At 36.9% G+C, this 14,228-nt stretch overlaps 1 protein-coding gene across 1 annotated transcript in view; it reads right to left on the bottom strand.

The window, feature by feature from the left end:
* The window catches only part of LOC129267772 (uncharacterized), a 74,263-nt gene that overhangs the window by 17,960 nt on the left and 42,075 nt on the right, over positions 1-14,228 (bottom strand). Inside the window, exons 24-31 of the mRNA XM_064105066.1 lie at positions 13,079-13,251; positions 11,493-11,691; positions 6,221-6,643; positions 4,995-5,231; positions 3,580-3,664; positions 2,267-2,454; positions 1,861-2,031; positions 1,504-1,617 (exon numbers count right to left, since the gene is read on the bottom strand). Of these exons, the coding sequence (XP_063961136.1) occupies positions 1,504-1,617; positions 1,861-2,031; positions 2,267-2,454; positions 3,580-3,664; positions 4,995-5,231; positions 6,221-6,643; positions 11,493-11,691; positions 13,079-13,251 (1,590 nt within the window). The remainder of the gene's footprint in view (positions 1-1,503; positions 1,618-1,860; positions 2,032-2,266; positions 2,455-3,579; positions 3,665-4,994; positions 5,232-6,220; positions 6,644-11,492; positions 11,692-13,078; positions 13,252-14,228) is intronic.

Below are 14,228 nucleotides of genomic sequence, written 5' to 3'. Positions count from 1 at the left end.
CGCACAAAAAGGATTTTGAAATATATCAAGCAGCAAACTAATTAACAGCAGTTTGGAATGCAACTTATCATTTATTACGTACCTATATTATTACCAGTGTTCATTATCATTATTATTTAAAGAACATCGCGTAATCATCCCTGGGCATGATCATTGATTTCGGCCCCACTTGAAAAGTATTGATTTTTGTAATAGCATTTTGTATCGCCTTCCTGATAATCAAATTCGTAAACTTCAAAGGATCAAAAACTCGGCAGCGAGACTCATAACAAGAACGAGGCGCAGCGAACACATAACACCCATACTACAAGAATTACACTGGCTTCCTGTAAAATCCCGTATTGAATACAAGATATTACTCCTAACATACCAATGCTTACAAGGTCAATCGTCATTCTATCTCAAAGAACTCATTGAACAGTATGTACCCCAAAGAAAATTAAGGTCAAACAACAAATCTCTCCTTGTAGTTCCCAAAATTAACACTCAATTCTACGGCGCTCGTTCATTCAAAATGTCCTCTGCTGAACTTTGGAATAAATTACCTGATATTGTTAAACAAGCTAATAATGTAGAATCGTTTAAGTCCCTTTTGAAGACATTCCTTTTTGTAAAATAAGATATACATGTACCTATTAATTGATATTATATATTTGCTCCTCTGTGAACAGGCTTTTCTTTCTTCTCCATTCTTTCTATTCTTCTTTCTAAAGCGCATAGAGACATGATTTTATCATCGTTATATGCGCTATATAAGCAATGTTTTATTATTATCATTATTAAATACATGCAATTTAGGGTTAGTTTCCAGGAGGCTTGAACAATTATGCTTACAATATTCTGCTTTAGACCGCTCAAAGAGTGTCAAACTATTTTACAGATGGGACAATGCATAAAATCAAGTCGAGTGAATTAAAAATTTTCAGGGAAACCTCGATTTTCATACATTTTCATTCTTGTAGAGTATTACGATTATTATTATCTTCCTTTATGAGGAATATAAAGCACATAATCACTGTTTTATTTCAGGTGATGATCTCAGCGAGCTGGTCATGCTGGTTGCACACATTATAGGGCATATTACACATGACATATCACATTTCCTCAGCTTCGCAACGGAAACAAATTGCCACATCGAGCTCGCTTCGACCTGATAGTTTCCCCTGGTAAGAACACAGTGCCACACAATGTGATAACAGTGTGTTTACGTTACCAAACTCTGTTTATGTGAAAGTATCATTCACACTGTTAAAAGGCTCAAATTCAACAATGTGAAGATAACTGTGGAAACCTCAACGGTGTGACTGTTCACAGCGTGTTCACATGGTGGGCAATGTGCATATATGATTCACACTATTTAAATGTTCAAAATCAATAGTGTGAAGGGGATTACACATTGAATTACACACTGTGAACAAACTGTGGCACTCACTGTGGGGGCCCTGTGCACTTTTCAGTGGGGCTGATTCATTAACGGTGATTATTTGTTTTATTTTTACTTACCACAATCTTCCTCATCTGATCCATCATCACAGTTGTCTATATTGTCACAATAAAAGGAGATCGGGATGCATTCACCATCCTCACATTGAAATTCGGATGACGAACAGCTTGTAACTGTTAATGTTGAAGTGGAAAATACAGTTTTATGTGTATATTTAAGATGGAATTTAAGGTCAGATAGCTTTGAATTAGCGTAGCACTGCTCAGTATCTACGGCGTCATATTTTTTAATCATGATCTTCGTCGCTTCGAGAGAAAAGAACAAAATCGCTGCATCCAAAAAACCTTAAGCAATGTGAAAATATAGGTTTTATGTTCATTTTTTTCAGGTTTTATCAAAGATTATCCGATACTCACTATCTGGGCAATTTCTTTCGTCGGTGCCATCCGAACAATCTTCATGTCGGTCACATGTATACACACTATGGACACACTCCCTAGTCCCACATGTAATCATCGTAGTCGGGCAGTTAGGAACACTGGATGGATTTATGTATTCGGGCTGCACTGAGACCATGCTCCTGATATCTGAAAGCAAAAGAAAAAATAACCAAGAAGACTAAGACCAAGTGTTGGGATATCCTTTGGGCAGATAAAAAACGAATTCTCTGACAATTTGTGTCTGAATATTAATCTGTAATGTTGTGCTAAATCATGGTGAGGTTTACTCCCAAAAGGTGAAATTGATGAGAAATAACCATGATAATTATCTCGCGAATATAATATTATCCAAAGTTGCCAAAAAGGAAGTATAAAAGAATACCTGCGTTACTTGATATGGCTGGAACCTTGCAGATGAACTGGTTACTGGATCGAGCCAGACAAGGGATATCATGCCAGGAGGCAGTCGATCGGATGCTATTAATCTCAATCTGAGTGCAGGCATCAAGTCCACCTCCATCAGGCTCGTTTAGGGGTCGAATAATTTCACTATCCGGCTGGCCTTGCGGGCTACGACGATATTGAAAAATTATTACTTTCTTTACCACAAAATGATATGAATCCGTATCATCTGTGTTTAGACCATTGCAGTGGTTGTTGGTCAGGTCACGTAATAGTTTGAGACCTTGTGACTCTAATTTAAGTGATTTCATGACATACACGTCTGAGTAACTTGAGAAACATGAACTTGTTCAAAATCGAAGATCTTTCTCGAAGGACTTATTGTGGGCTAGCGCATGTAGCGCCGAAACTCTGGAATACGATCACACACATTTTAAGGCAAGTTCAGGCAAGTTTAAGGCAATTTTGCAATTTTAATCTGCATTGAGAATATATATCGTCTGACAATGATACAATTATAACATTTCAGCAACTTCCCTTCGCCATTCACTTCTTATTTTTTCCTTGATGTGCATTGATATCTTTTTTGAAAAGACGAGTGCGCTCCATAAGAATGCTTCTTTTATCATTATACAATTATTATTATCAGTTTTTTTTTTGCATCATCATCATTACATCTTTAGCTTCTCACTGCAGGACAGTTTGGGTCATCATTAAGTTAGAGTATTCAGTGAACCTACGTGATTGTGCAAACTAGTGATTAATGCAAAAAAGGGAACTTTTCTACTGCATTTTTCGATAGGTTGTGGATTTCCAAGAGAGAGAGATAGAGAGAGAAAGAGGGGGGGGGGGGTGGTATTGTGCGTGTGTGTACGTATGATGTGTGTACGCCTATGGGGGAGATGTTCTGGGTGTTTGTGTGTGAGAGAGAAAAGGTAAGCGGTCGTGTGGGTGAGGGTGTGTGCTTTACAGAGAAGCTGAGGCTACAGTGCGGGTGTGTATGTGTGTGTGTGTGTGTGTGTGTTTAAGGGTGTGCACATTAATGTGTGGTGGAGGCTATGTGTGTATACCATTGGTGTATATGCGTGTGTGCGATCGTATACTTAGAATGAATGTGCATTTAAGGTGTGGGTGTGTGCCGTGTGAACGTGTGCGTGAGAAAGAGAGGCTTGGGGTGTGACAGGGTGTATGCAAGTATGTCTTTATGTACAGTATGTGGATAATTGCAGGAAAGCAACTACACAAATGTCATTGTTAATATGATTAGTATGGGTATAGATAATATTTACTTACAAAGGTGGAATATACCAATCGGTGTACGTCATCGGGGATCCATCCGTCCATTGAAATATACCACTATAAGTTCTGCTACCCAAACCTGATATAATATATTATCGCGTTTGAATATTACAGACAAAAAAATTATCAAAATATTAAAGGGATCGTTTAACTTTGTGAGCAGCTGATTTAAAAAATTCTCAAACTGAGTTGAAACGTGCGTATGAGTGCCTGTATTTGTCCTCAAAAACCCTGAAACAGACCACAATATAGGATGAAAAACTCTAATTTAGATACAAGTAGCAATTTATTAGCCTGATTTTGAGAACCGTCTAGTAGACGGGTGCAGCTTATGACCAGTTTTCTCCAATTCAAAAAGTCCGTTGGCTATTTTGACTGCCTTCTGTTGTGTGTATCTCCTATACACACACTATTAGCTGCACTGTACATTCAGCGTATACCTTGTACACACTGTATGTTGGTCATGCTGTGTTCATCTAGAATTAATGTGTTGTGGTGCACAGATTCCCTGTATACACATAGTCATTGAAACCAACTCCCAATTATTTCAAACTTTGGTTTACATCTCCAAGGTTTTAAAATTGATCCTGTAAATATAATACTTTGAAACTTTTGGGATGGTATTTTTACACTATAAGCCTAATGTTTAGCCCATTTTCAGGAACCAAAAGGAGAATTTTTTAAATCAGAACAAAGTGAAATGATCACTTTAAGATATAAAATGTGTATCATACTTACATCATCTGCGTAAATATATATAATGGTAAATATTAACAAAAGTTAACGTTAACTTCTAAAAATCTAAATCACAGTGTGTTTTTGCACAATTTTCATACTGTTTTGGTGTGCCTGCATAAACTTGATGCATTGGCCGGGGGGGGGGGGGGTCACAAAGAGTTAAGTATGACTTAAAGGTCATGTTTAGTGCTAATGCCCACTGGCACCCATTCTTATTGATAAATATCCATGTTGCAAGCGTCCACTTTGCAGCTTTGACCAAGTCATTGATGCCTTAATTTCATATATCACGCAACTGGACATTTACGTGCGACTTTAAGACACACGAAACACCCCGAGATAGAAACACCTTGATTAGTAACACCATAAAGTTAATTTGATTTAATTGTGAAAAGTGGAATGAACAATAGAACAATTGTTATTGGCGGGCTCGAAAGAAACGCAATCATGATTTTCGAATAGTACGACTTTCATACGTTAATCATCTAGTTGAAAGTACTAGAATTTTGCGATTATCACAATTAAGGTTTTAAAGACGTGCACTCTAAAGAGAACTATCGGAAATTAAGCACCGTATTTTTCATTCTGGGCGTTGCTTTTATTGATTTTACTCTATATGTTCAAATCACTAATATTCGGATATAATATAAATTACAGAACATTCTACGTACCGATGTACGTGTCAATTCCTTGCACAGGCCATTGTGACGTCAGCATGTAGTGGATAAACATCGCCTCTTCCCTACTTCGTATACTGACAAGATGGCCCGATTCGGCAACGGTTGTGCATTCGTCTTCGGCAGCCATCCATGTCAGATCATTTGGATGTTGGACGAATAGATAGCAATTCCCGTTGAAATAGTCCCAAGCTCTTGCGTCACCTGCTCGAGTGGGTGGGCAATGTTGCTCTACAAATTAAAATCATAATTATAGACAACAGTGAAGTATAGTTACTAAGTTAGGCCTACACCGGGCATCCTGGTTTGCCTACACACACCCTCACACCCTCTCACACACACAGAACCTCCTCCCACACACACACACATAGACACCCTCTCACACACACATACACATTAAATTCAATAGAACTTAACTGGCCCCTTATCTCACTCCTCTCGGATTGAGACGAAGGACCGGTCCCGAGGGTGTGAGATTTGCGCCTATTAAGAGTGGATTTTAAAGTTTTTAGGGGTGAAAATGTCTACAATTAGGCACAGTTGACTCACCAAGAGGCTATATATATTGCGCTAAGTAAATGAACTATTATAATACATAGACCATTTTTCCTACAGCCCTGAGTATTTCCAGGAGAGTGGGTGGCACTGTCATCACATCCTTGTTTTTTTATTTTTTTATTTTTTGCTTTTAATTATTCTTTTGTTCTACCAGTCTACTGATTTGGTTTGATTTTGAGATCTTTGTTTTCAATCTCAAAAGTTGATTGGAAGATATTGTTTGGTTTTATTACCAGTAATGAATATTAAAGGGAGTAGCCTAGATCAATTTCCTTTTGTTACTGTCTAAATTGTACACTTGTTATTGTTGTGTTTACTTTATGATACTCTGATATACTTTTTTCAAGAGATGTGAAATAAATGAATTTTAATCTTAATTTGAATTTGAAGGTGGACACCGATCTCGTATGAATTTCGAAAAGGGCCCCCTATAATTTGCAATCTGGATTCGATTTCAGAGCACGTACCGGAGCAAGTCACGTTTTATCTACTTAAATAAAAGTTTTGTGACATGATACAATATATTGACTATTGTGATACCATTTTCACTGCACGTGCGTACATGGCCCGATCGTAAAACATGTCCTTTTTAGTGCCTTTGTGGACGAGCCTGGTGTATACATCTTGCAATGACAAAGCTCCCCTGGGGGCTTATTTCTTACCTGAAACTGATCCATTGGAATAGGGCCGTTCGAAGTAGGCTGCTTCGTACTCTAACGACAGTCTTATCCCCAAAAGGCGGTTTTCGAGGTATAGCACAACAGATACAGAATTCAGATTACTCTCCAAGATCCCCGATGGTGGATTATCTCCGCAAAATACAGCCAGTTGGGTGGGCACCCCTGTCTCTGCATTTTGCTCGATAATCTCCAGACGTTGGCGAGGGCAATCAAGGTTGAAGACGAAGTCTGTGATGTTGAGCCTGATGTAGGAATTCACTGGAGTTGTGATGGTCCACGAACACACCTCGACACTTCGGGTGAGTTCTGGGTAGTTCGGGGAAAGGATGATGCCCGAGGTTCCACCACACTCGTAGGGAGTAGACATGCATTGGTCTAAGCTGCTCTCAAAACATCCGGGCTTATCTAGATACAGTTTTTAAGAACATTGAGAGACGATTAACCCATTGCCATAACTGGAACTGTTTGGTCACTCTACAAAGCATGTGGAAACTACAGAATCCAGTAGTCAACAGTTTAACCAAATTGCCTACTTGAGTTGGATGGTCACGTACTCTATAAAGTATATTGGAATTACGGAGTTCAGCAGTCAACGGGTTAATCAATTGCCTAGGGGTAATGTTCGGCCACTCTACAAAACTTGTGTTGGTGTGTCTGCCACACCGTAATCTATGGTATATACGGGCAAAATGCATTTCGGTATCGGTAAAACAGCATTTGTTTTATTTGTTTCTCTTGGAAAATTTACAGGAGACACTGCTTTGCAGGTTACTGCTTTAATAAAGCTCTGGCACATGAATCATGACAAATGTATCCTATACCTCAATCCATATTTTAACTTTATTAAAACATATATCTTTTTGGAGACCCCGAAGTGGCAAAACTGCATCCCCACGGCATTCCCGCTACCTTACAAAACCAGTTTGACTAGTATAATCGACTTGGAAAAGACAGATGTATGAGACATCAGTTAACATGATTCCTGAAAAAAAGTTTTTTATTTTTGTTTTAATATTTAAGCCCACGGGAGCCCTCCGAATTTACCCCATCCCCTCTCCGTATTTCGACACTAAATACAAAAATATCTTGTTTTAAAGACATCGGCAAGGCAAATTGTATTTTTTTGGGTATCATAAAGCAACTTTTATATTTATATTCTTATATTTAAATTCATCACTATTGATATTATTATAATTATTATTAATATTATTATTATTGTTATTGCTCTGCCGTTTGTAATAATGCTCTAACACAGTAAAGGCTGTAACCCAACAGGAGCATGCCTAGGATACCCTTTCCCCTTTTGGTTTTATGTATTAAAAAATAGTTTATTGTCTTTAGAACTCTTAAAAGATTACTTTTGTTTGTATTGATATCTTGGAATAGATTGAGAAAATACTCTACAATTGACATGTAGAAGAGCTGTGGTACATTGAAGAACAGCCACACATAAGCTCTAAAATACTCAAACCCCTTTATTGATTCCACTCTATGTTAAATTTAAATATTTTTAGAGCCCAATCGGAAGAAAGATGCATTTCTATTACACACAGTAAAGCCTCTTTAGTTTTTCCTCTTGAAAAAAAAAAAACATAGAAGGCATTGTTTTATATCGCATAAAATTAGTTCGTGTACATGACGGTGGCCTGTCGAAGTTGCCCAACCCTTTATTTTGTTTTGACAATATACATGTACATTTAAAAATTTCGTCTCAATGAAGCCCTCATCTGGAAAAGGGCACTTTTAAAGATAGCATCTACACTATATAGAGGAGGTCCTGACACTGGGAAGCGGGGGCTGAAGCACCCGCAAGATTTTCCGGGGGGTGTGCTGCGTGTATTATTCTCCATAGACAGCACCCTTTGGAATTCAGAGTGTGCCTGTGACATAGAGGTTGTTTTGGTCTCGTTTTAGCGCAAAACCACGTCTTACATTTTGACATATTTGACCTCTTTCTTAGCAAATTAAGACACTAATACTGTCATGAAGCATATCGATGTTTTCGCTGATATATTCTCTTTCAGGTAGAATGTTGACATTGTGTATTAATTGCTGTTATTTATAAAACAGTTCAGGATTCATGAAAAAATACTCTGTTTTAAATTATAATTTGCATAATTATGTAAATTAGGTAATAATAAACAAGGATATCCCAATCATTTTATGACAATTTTCTTCCCTTTCTTACCCTAAGTCTTTATTTCCAATTTTCTGGCAGTTCTGGTTAAATATATATTCTTAAATACTTGTTTTCACTATATCGACATAATATGCAAATTTATGCAAATTTCTTGCTTATTTGCATAGATACAGCGTGTCTCTTTGGAAGAATCTATTTCTCTTGAGTCAAGGAACATTTGTGCCAAGTGGGACATCGACAATGGCACAATGTTGGAAAATGGTAGGTTGGAGATTAGTTGGATAGTCGACAATGAGTACAACGTTGACAATTAAGCTGGAAACTAATTAGATGGAGAGTTGTTGAACAACGGACATTGGCACAACGTGGACAACGTTGGAAACTAGTTTATTGGAGATTTGTTGTACAGTCGATAATGGCACAACGTTGGAAACATGTTTGATTAGATAGTTACTGAACAGCCGACAATGGCACAATGTTGACAATGTTGGAAATTAGTTCGATGGAGATTTGTTGAACAACCGACAATGGCACAACGTTGACAACATTGGAAACTAGTTTATTGGAGAGTTGTTGACAGTTAACATTGACACAATGTTGGAAATTATAGTTTGGTGGATATTTGTTTGACCGTCAACATAATATCCCGGCATAATATACACAGTGTTGAGAATTAACAGAACTGGCTCATTTGAGAATTGATATACAGACGACAACTACTCGCATAAAATCCAATGGGGCCGGGGGGGGGGGTGATCAAGTAAGTTTGCTTGTCTATCCATGTCACCCTTGTATCCTCCCAGCAATAAGGGGAAAAGAAATCGAGAATGAAAATAATGGGAAGGGAAAGAGGAATTTAAAGGGGAAAACAAAAATAAAGACGGGATAGAATAGATCAGGCTACCGGGGGCTGAAAATGTGTCGATTAATATATAGAAAATAAAGGAGAAAAACAAGAAAACAAATGCAGTTCAAGACCAGAATTTCCAGAAACGCCCTCGTCCTTTGCAGCTGGCTAGGCCTCTCACAGTAAGTACGAGATATAGGCCTACTGCACATAGCTAGAAGAAATTGAAGGAAATGCAAGCATCAAATGTGCCTATTTAAAAATACCATACTATTCTGATGCGCAGAATTAGTCGCGACGCGTCGACGTCAGACTCCTTCTTCTGTGTAGTCTGCTTCCTTCAATTTTGAACTTGAAGAATCTGGCAGAATTTGAACTGGATATAGACAATTAAATTCCCGAATATCTAGCTGCATATTTAGGACCTACAAACTACAGTGAAATTTTCTTTGCACTTGCAGATAGTCGGTAACTGCAACTGTTGATCCCCTCCGAAAGATCCCGGAGTCAGCTTCTGTGTGCATACAGTCCGACGCTACTATTTTCGTGTAAGTACTTAACACCAGTCACTGCACTGCCTCCTGTAGCTCACGGACAGGGGGCGAACACGACGAACCATCCCCGTAAAATTATCTTTTACAGTTAAGATGAGAGCAATTTAGAGTTTTAATACATTTTAATGAAAAAATATTACACTCGGTGTTGGAGCTCAGTTCAGCAGCCCTTTCACGCTCTCAACACCGAACACCGGCCGTACTTGAAATCACCCAATGATTTGCTTCCTGGCATTCCTGCCTTATTTATTATATTATACGCTGCCTTGAATTGACCTGGTCGGTCGTGCCTGGCCTAGCCTGGACGGAGTGTTTTCCAACTGCAGTCAAACCTGTAGGTGCTACGTGAGGCATGCTTACACTTAACGCTGAAATATCATTTAAGAGTTATGGCATGAGCGAGACTAGGCCATGGCCTTGCATATTGAGATCTCAGTTGACTTGATCTTAATGAAAAAGAGGCGCTCTTAAGTTACAGCAGGCAGTAGCTACGTTACTCTGAGTGAGGCCAAGTTACGCGACCTCCTTTTTAGATTTTGTAAATACTGAGAGACTGCAATTACACATGTGAGTTTTTGTGATGATTACTGACGTTGCAATTGGCATTTCATACCGAGTCATCAAACAATTGTAGACAGAAACAGAGATTGCAACTCGCAAGAAAATGTAATACATCTTGATTCTTATTACATATGCCTATGTTTGGTATTAGTCTTGTTTGAGCAAAAGAGGATGTAAAAAGTGTTTAAATGCTACAAAGGCCTCAATAAATATCACACGTAATTCTCTTGATTCCTCTTAATTATGTGAAGAGACTTGTAACAGAAAAAATGAAAAGAAATGAATAGTTGTAATAATAGTTGTAATGTTTTTTGACAGAATCATGAACAGGTTACAGATGATGATGGCACAGTGTTGAAAACTGATGGAAATGGCGCATCATTGGATTTGTTTAAAATTAGACCAACAAAGAAGCAACGTTACACCAACGTTGAACCGATATTAGACAAACATTGAATCAACGTTTACGCCAACGTTGGACTAACATTGGACTAACGTTGTATCAACTTTCCATCAACATTGGACCAACATTAGACCAACGTTGGATCAACGTTACCCAACGTTGGACCAACATCGGAACACCGCTGCCATACCTGCCTCATCTGGACATAATGATTATGCACTCATGAATATTCATTACATCAGTAAATGACCAAAATTTTAGGTAATATTGCTATAATAATTAGTATTTATGTTTATTCTAAATTTCCACCATGAAAAGTTTCAGAAAAGTATGTGGCTCCATTACCATATCATTTATAGTCGAAACATATTATTCTAAGTGAAATTTTCAAGGTTAAATGTGGAAAATGATATTAACTGTATTCTGCCAAGTGTAGAAAAGTTGCTCTTTATATAGGAATCAATGACAGGATTCAGTGGATAGGTGTAGGATGAAAGGAATAGGATGTAGGATTAGGATGTAGGATTAGGATGTAGGATTTTAGGATAGGATAAGATATGATGATAAGTTATAAAGCGAATTTAAGAACGACTGGTATCCTTTCTTGTGGTAAATTGTACGCACCAAAATGTTCAATGGTGATGATATAGCGCATTATCTAGAAAAATTCACCAGTCAATCTTAAAGTCGCTCTTAACTTACGAACAGCTTTACGAAACGGCCCCCAGAAATAAATAAACTTAACCTACCAACAAAGGTGACATGTGCTTGAAATCCGTCTGAAGTCATTTCTAAACCAAGAGAGAGACGAACATCTACTTGACTGGTGTTTGTGATGAGAAATGATGGGAAAACGGTACATCCCCTCTCGATAGGTTGATTCCAATCACCTCGTGATGTGAGCACAAGAAGGTCAGAGCACATGTCCATAGACCCCATCATGTTCATCTAAATACGTATAGGGTGTATCAATAAAAATAAAACCCGACTTTAATGAGAGTGTTTCTGAGATAATTTTCCTATTGATAATCAATCAAGAAACTGATATTATATAGAAGTATGAGTTACTAGCATTCTAAAGATACCTGAACTGGTCATCTAAGTATATATGGGTGTATAAAAACCCTGACTTTAATAAGTGTTGCTGAGAAGAAATATCCAATTGACAATTATGAGACTGGTAATAATACAATTATTATTTATTAGCATTCTTATGATACCTGCATGGTTATCTTAGTATATATGGGTGTACGTATCAATAAAAAGAAAAAATCTGAGTTTCATGACCGTTTCTTAGAGAATTATCCAATAGAGATAATCATGCAACTGATATTACACAAAAGTATGATTCATTAGCATTCTAAAGATACCAGAATATATAGGCGTGGTAGCCCAGTCGGTAGAGCGGGTGTTTCGTATTTCGGTGACCCGGGTTCGATTCCCATTTGGTGCGCTAGTGCCCTTTTGGTAAGGCATCTAGATCCTCATTAACAGGTCCCTCGGAAAAGACCGTAAGTCGTCGGTCCTCTGGTTACTTGCTTACAAGCATTGATGCTATCTTAGCAATCAGGTAAAAAAGTTACTACCATTTACCATTTCAGCATTTAAAAGCTTCAACTGCTCAACTTATTAAACAATTATTTTAATTGAATATGCATTTCATTAAATTGATTGGCATACAGAAGGGGGGGGGGGGGCTTGGGGCATGACCCCACCCGCAAAAAGCCCAATGCCAAAAAAAAAAAAATAAAGAAGGAAATTAAAAGAAATAAAGGGGTAGGATATGATTTTATTTTCTAAATATTATGTAATAATGTAATTTTTTTCATTATTATCATTATTATTATTATTATTTTTTTTTTTTTGGGGGGGCTCATTTCGTCACTGATTGGCATAAAGAAAACAGATATCGAAAGAAAGGTTGTTTCACGTTAGTTTGATTTAGATGCTTTGTTTTGGATGAAATCATAATTCGTATCTCTATTTCTTTTCCACTTACCGCATCTACATCAAATATTGAATTTCATTTTAATGATTAACATATCTTGAGTATGCGCGTTTTGATAAGCCTTTTAATGGCTTTTTCGCGCATGCCACATTACCATTCATTACTTTGTTCATCTATATTGTTATCACTATGCACCGACCGTTATTTTATTAATAGCACTATTTGTTTTCGGTTATGTTCTGTTGAAACCTTTGTTTTTGTTGTTACTCATATTTTCTTTGTGTTATAGATAATTTTGTTCTAATTGTGTTCTTTTTAATGAATGAGGAAATAGATACTTTAATTGAATTGAATGATTTTTTTTAATAAAAGATATTAAAATATTACTCTGTAGTCCGTGAAATTGATCGCGATGTATTGATCTGGTGGTCCTAATACTTGGACCTGGCATTCGCTGAATGGTGAGAAGGTTGATGGAAAGGGAGACGTTCCTAGGATGCCGTCTTCATATACCAGACTGCTCTCTCCGCATCCCGTGATGCACTGCTCCCGCCGACAGTCTTGAAAAGTTATAATTAAATGAAAATTATGAGAATAACCAAATTATATACAGAAAATATGGAACCTGTCTAATCAAATGCATTGCTCCCTCTGAAAGTCTTGAAAAGTTATAATTCAATTAAAAAATATGAGAAATAATGAAATCAAATACAGAAAATATATAAACTGTCTAATCAAACTCAGATTCATTCAATTGTATGAATCCAACAGTAAAATAGAATAAGAATAGGTAGTCAGTGACATCTTCGACTCTTTCATTTGCATATCACTGTGTTTTGGAAATATAAGCTAAATTCTTAATATCACATCTTCCCCACTTTACATGATGATATTTTCAGCATTATGTTTATTAGATTTTTTTTTATTTGATTAAAATCAACTTTTTGTTTATGTGGATTTGAATAACAAGTAAAACAAATATAATACACATAATGCTGAAAATATCATCGTGTTAAATGGGGAAGATGTGGTATTTAGAATCTCTAGTTTGGATATGACCTTTAACAGTTCTTGTATTTCTGAAATTTGCACTAGATTGATTCACATACTCCCTCCCCCAATCCCACTGATACCTAACGCCAACTTCCACCAGCTAAGAAAAAACCCTTCCTCTCCAAATCGTATCTTATTTTTAAATCTAATTCAAGAATCGACATATTCCAAGGCGCCTACCCAAATCTCGTAGTACAAGCAAAAGAAAAACAAAAGATTTTAAGTAATTGCTATCCTAATTGGATGGGATTCTGATGATTAAACCTAGGTTTATAACCCTATTCTAAATAAAACTCTAATTATAAACGACACTTCTATGGAATGCTGGGCCTCATAATATTTAATCCATGTTGCTGGCAATCATAAAATATCGACTGATTTAGAGAAATTAATAATATTTTGCATTTTCCTATTCTTTCCATTTCAGGACTCAATCTTAATTTTTTTAATTTTTTTTTGCAGCAGGATAAGAATAAATTTTTAA

This window comes from Lytechinus pictus, chromosome 9, assembly GCF_037042905.1.
Source record: "Lytechinus pictus isolate F3 Inbred chromosome 9, Lp3.0, whole genome shotgun sequence".
NCBI lineage: Eukaryota > Metazoa > Echinodermata > Echinoidea > Temnopleuroida > Toxopneustidae > Lytechinus > Lytechinus pictus.
This window is presented reverse-complemented; position numbering and strand designations above follow the sequence as displayed.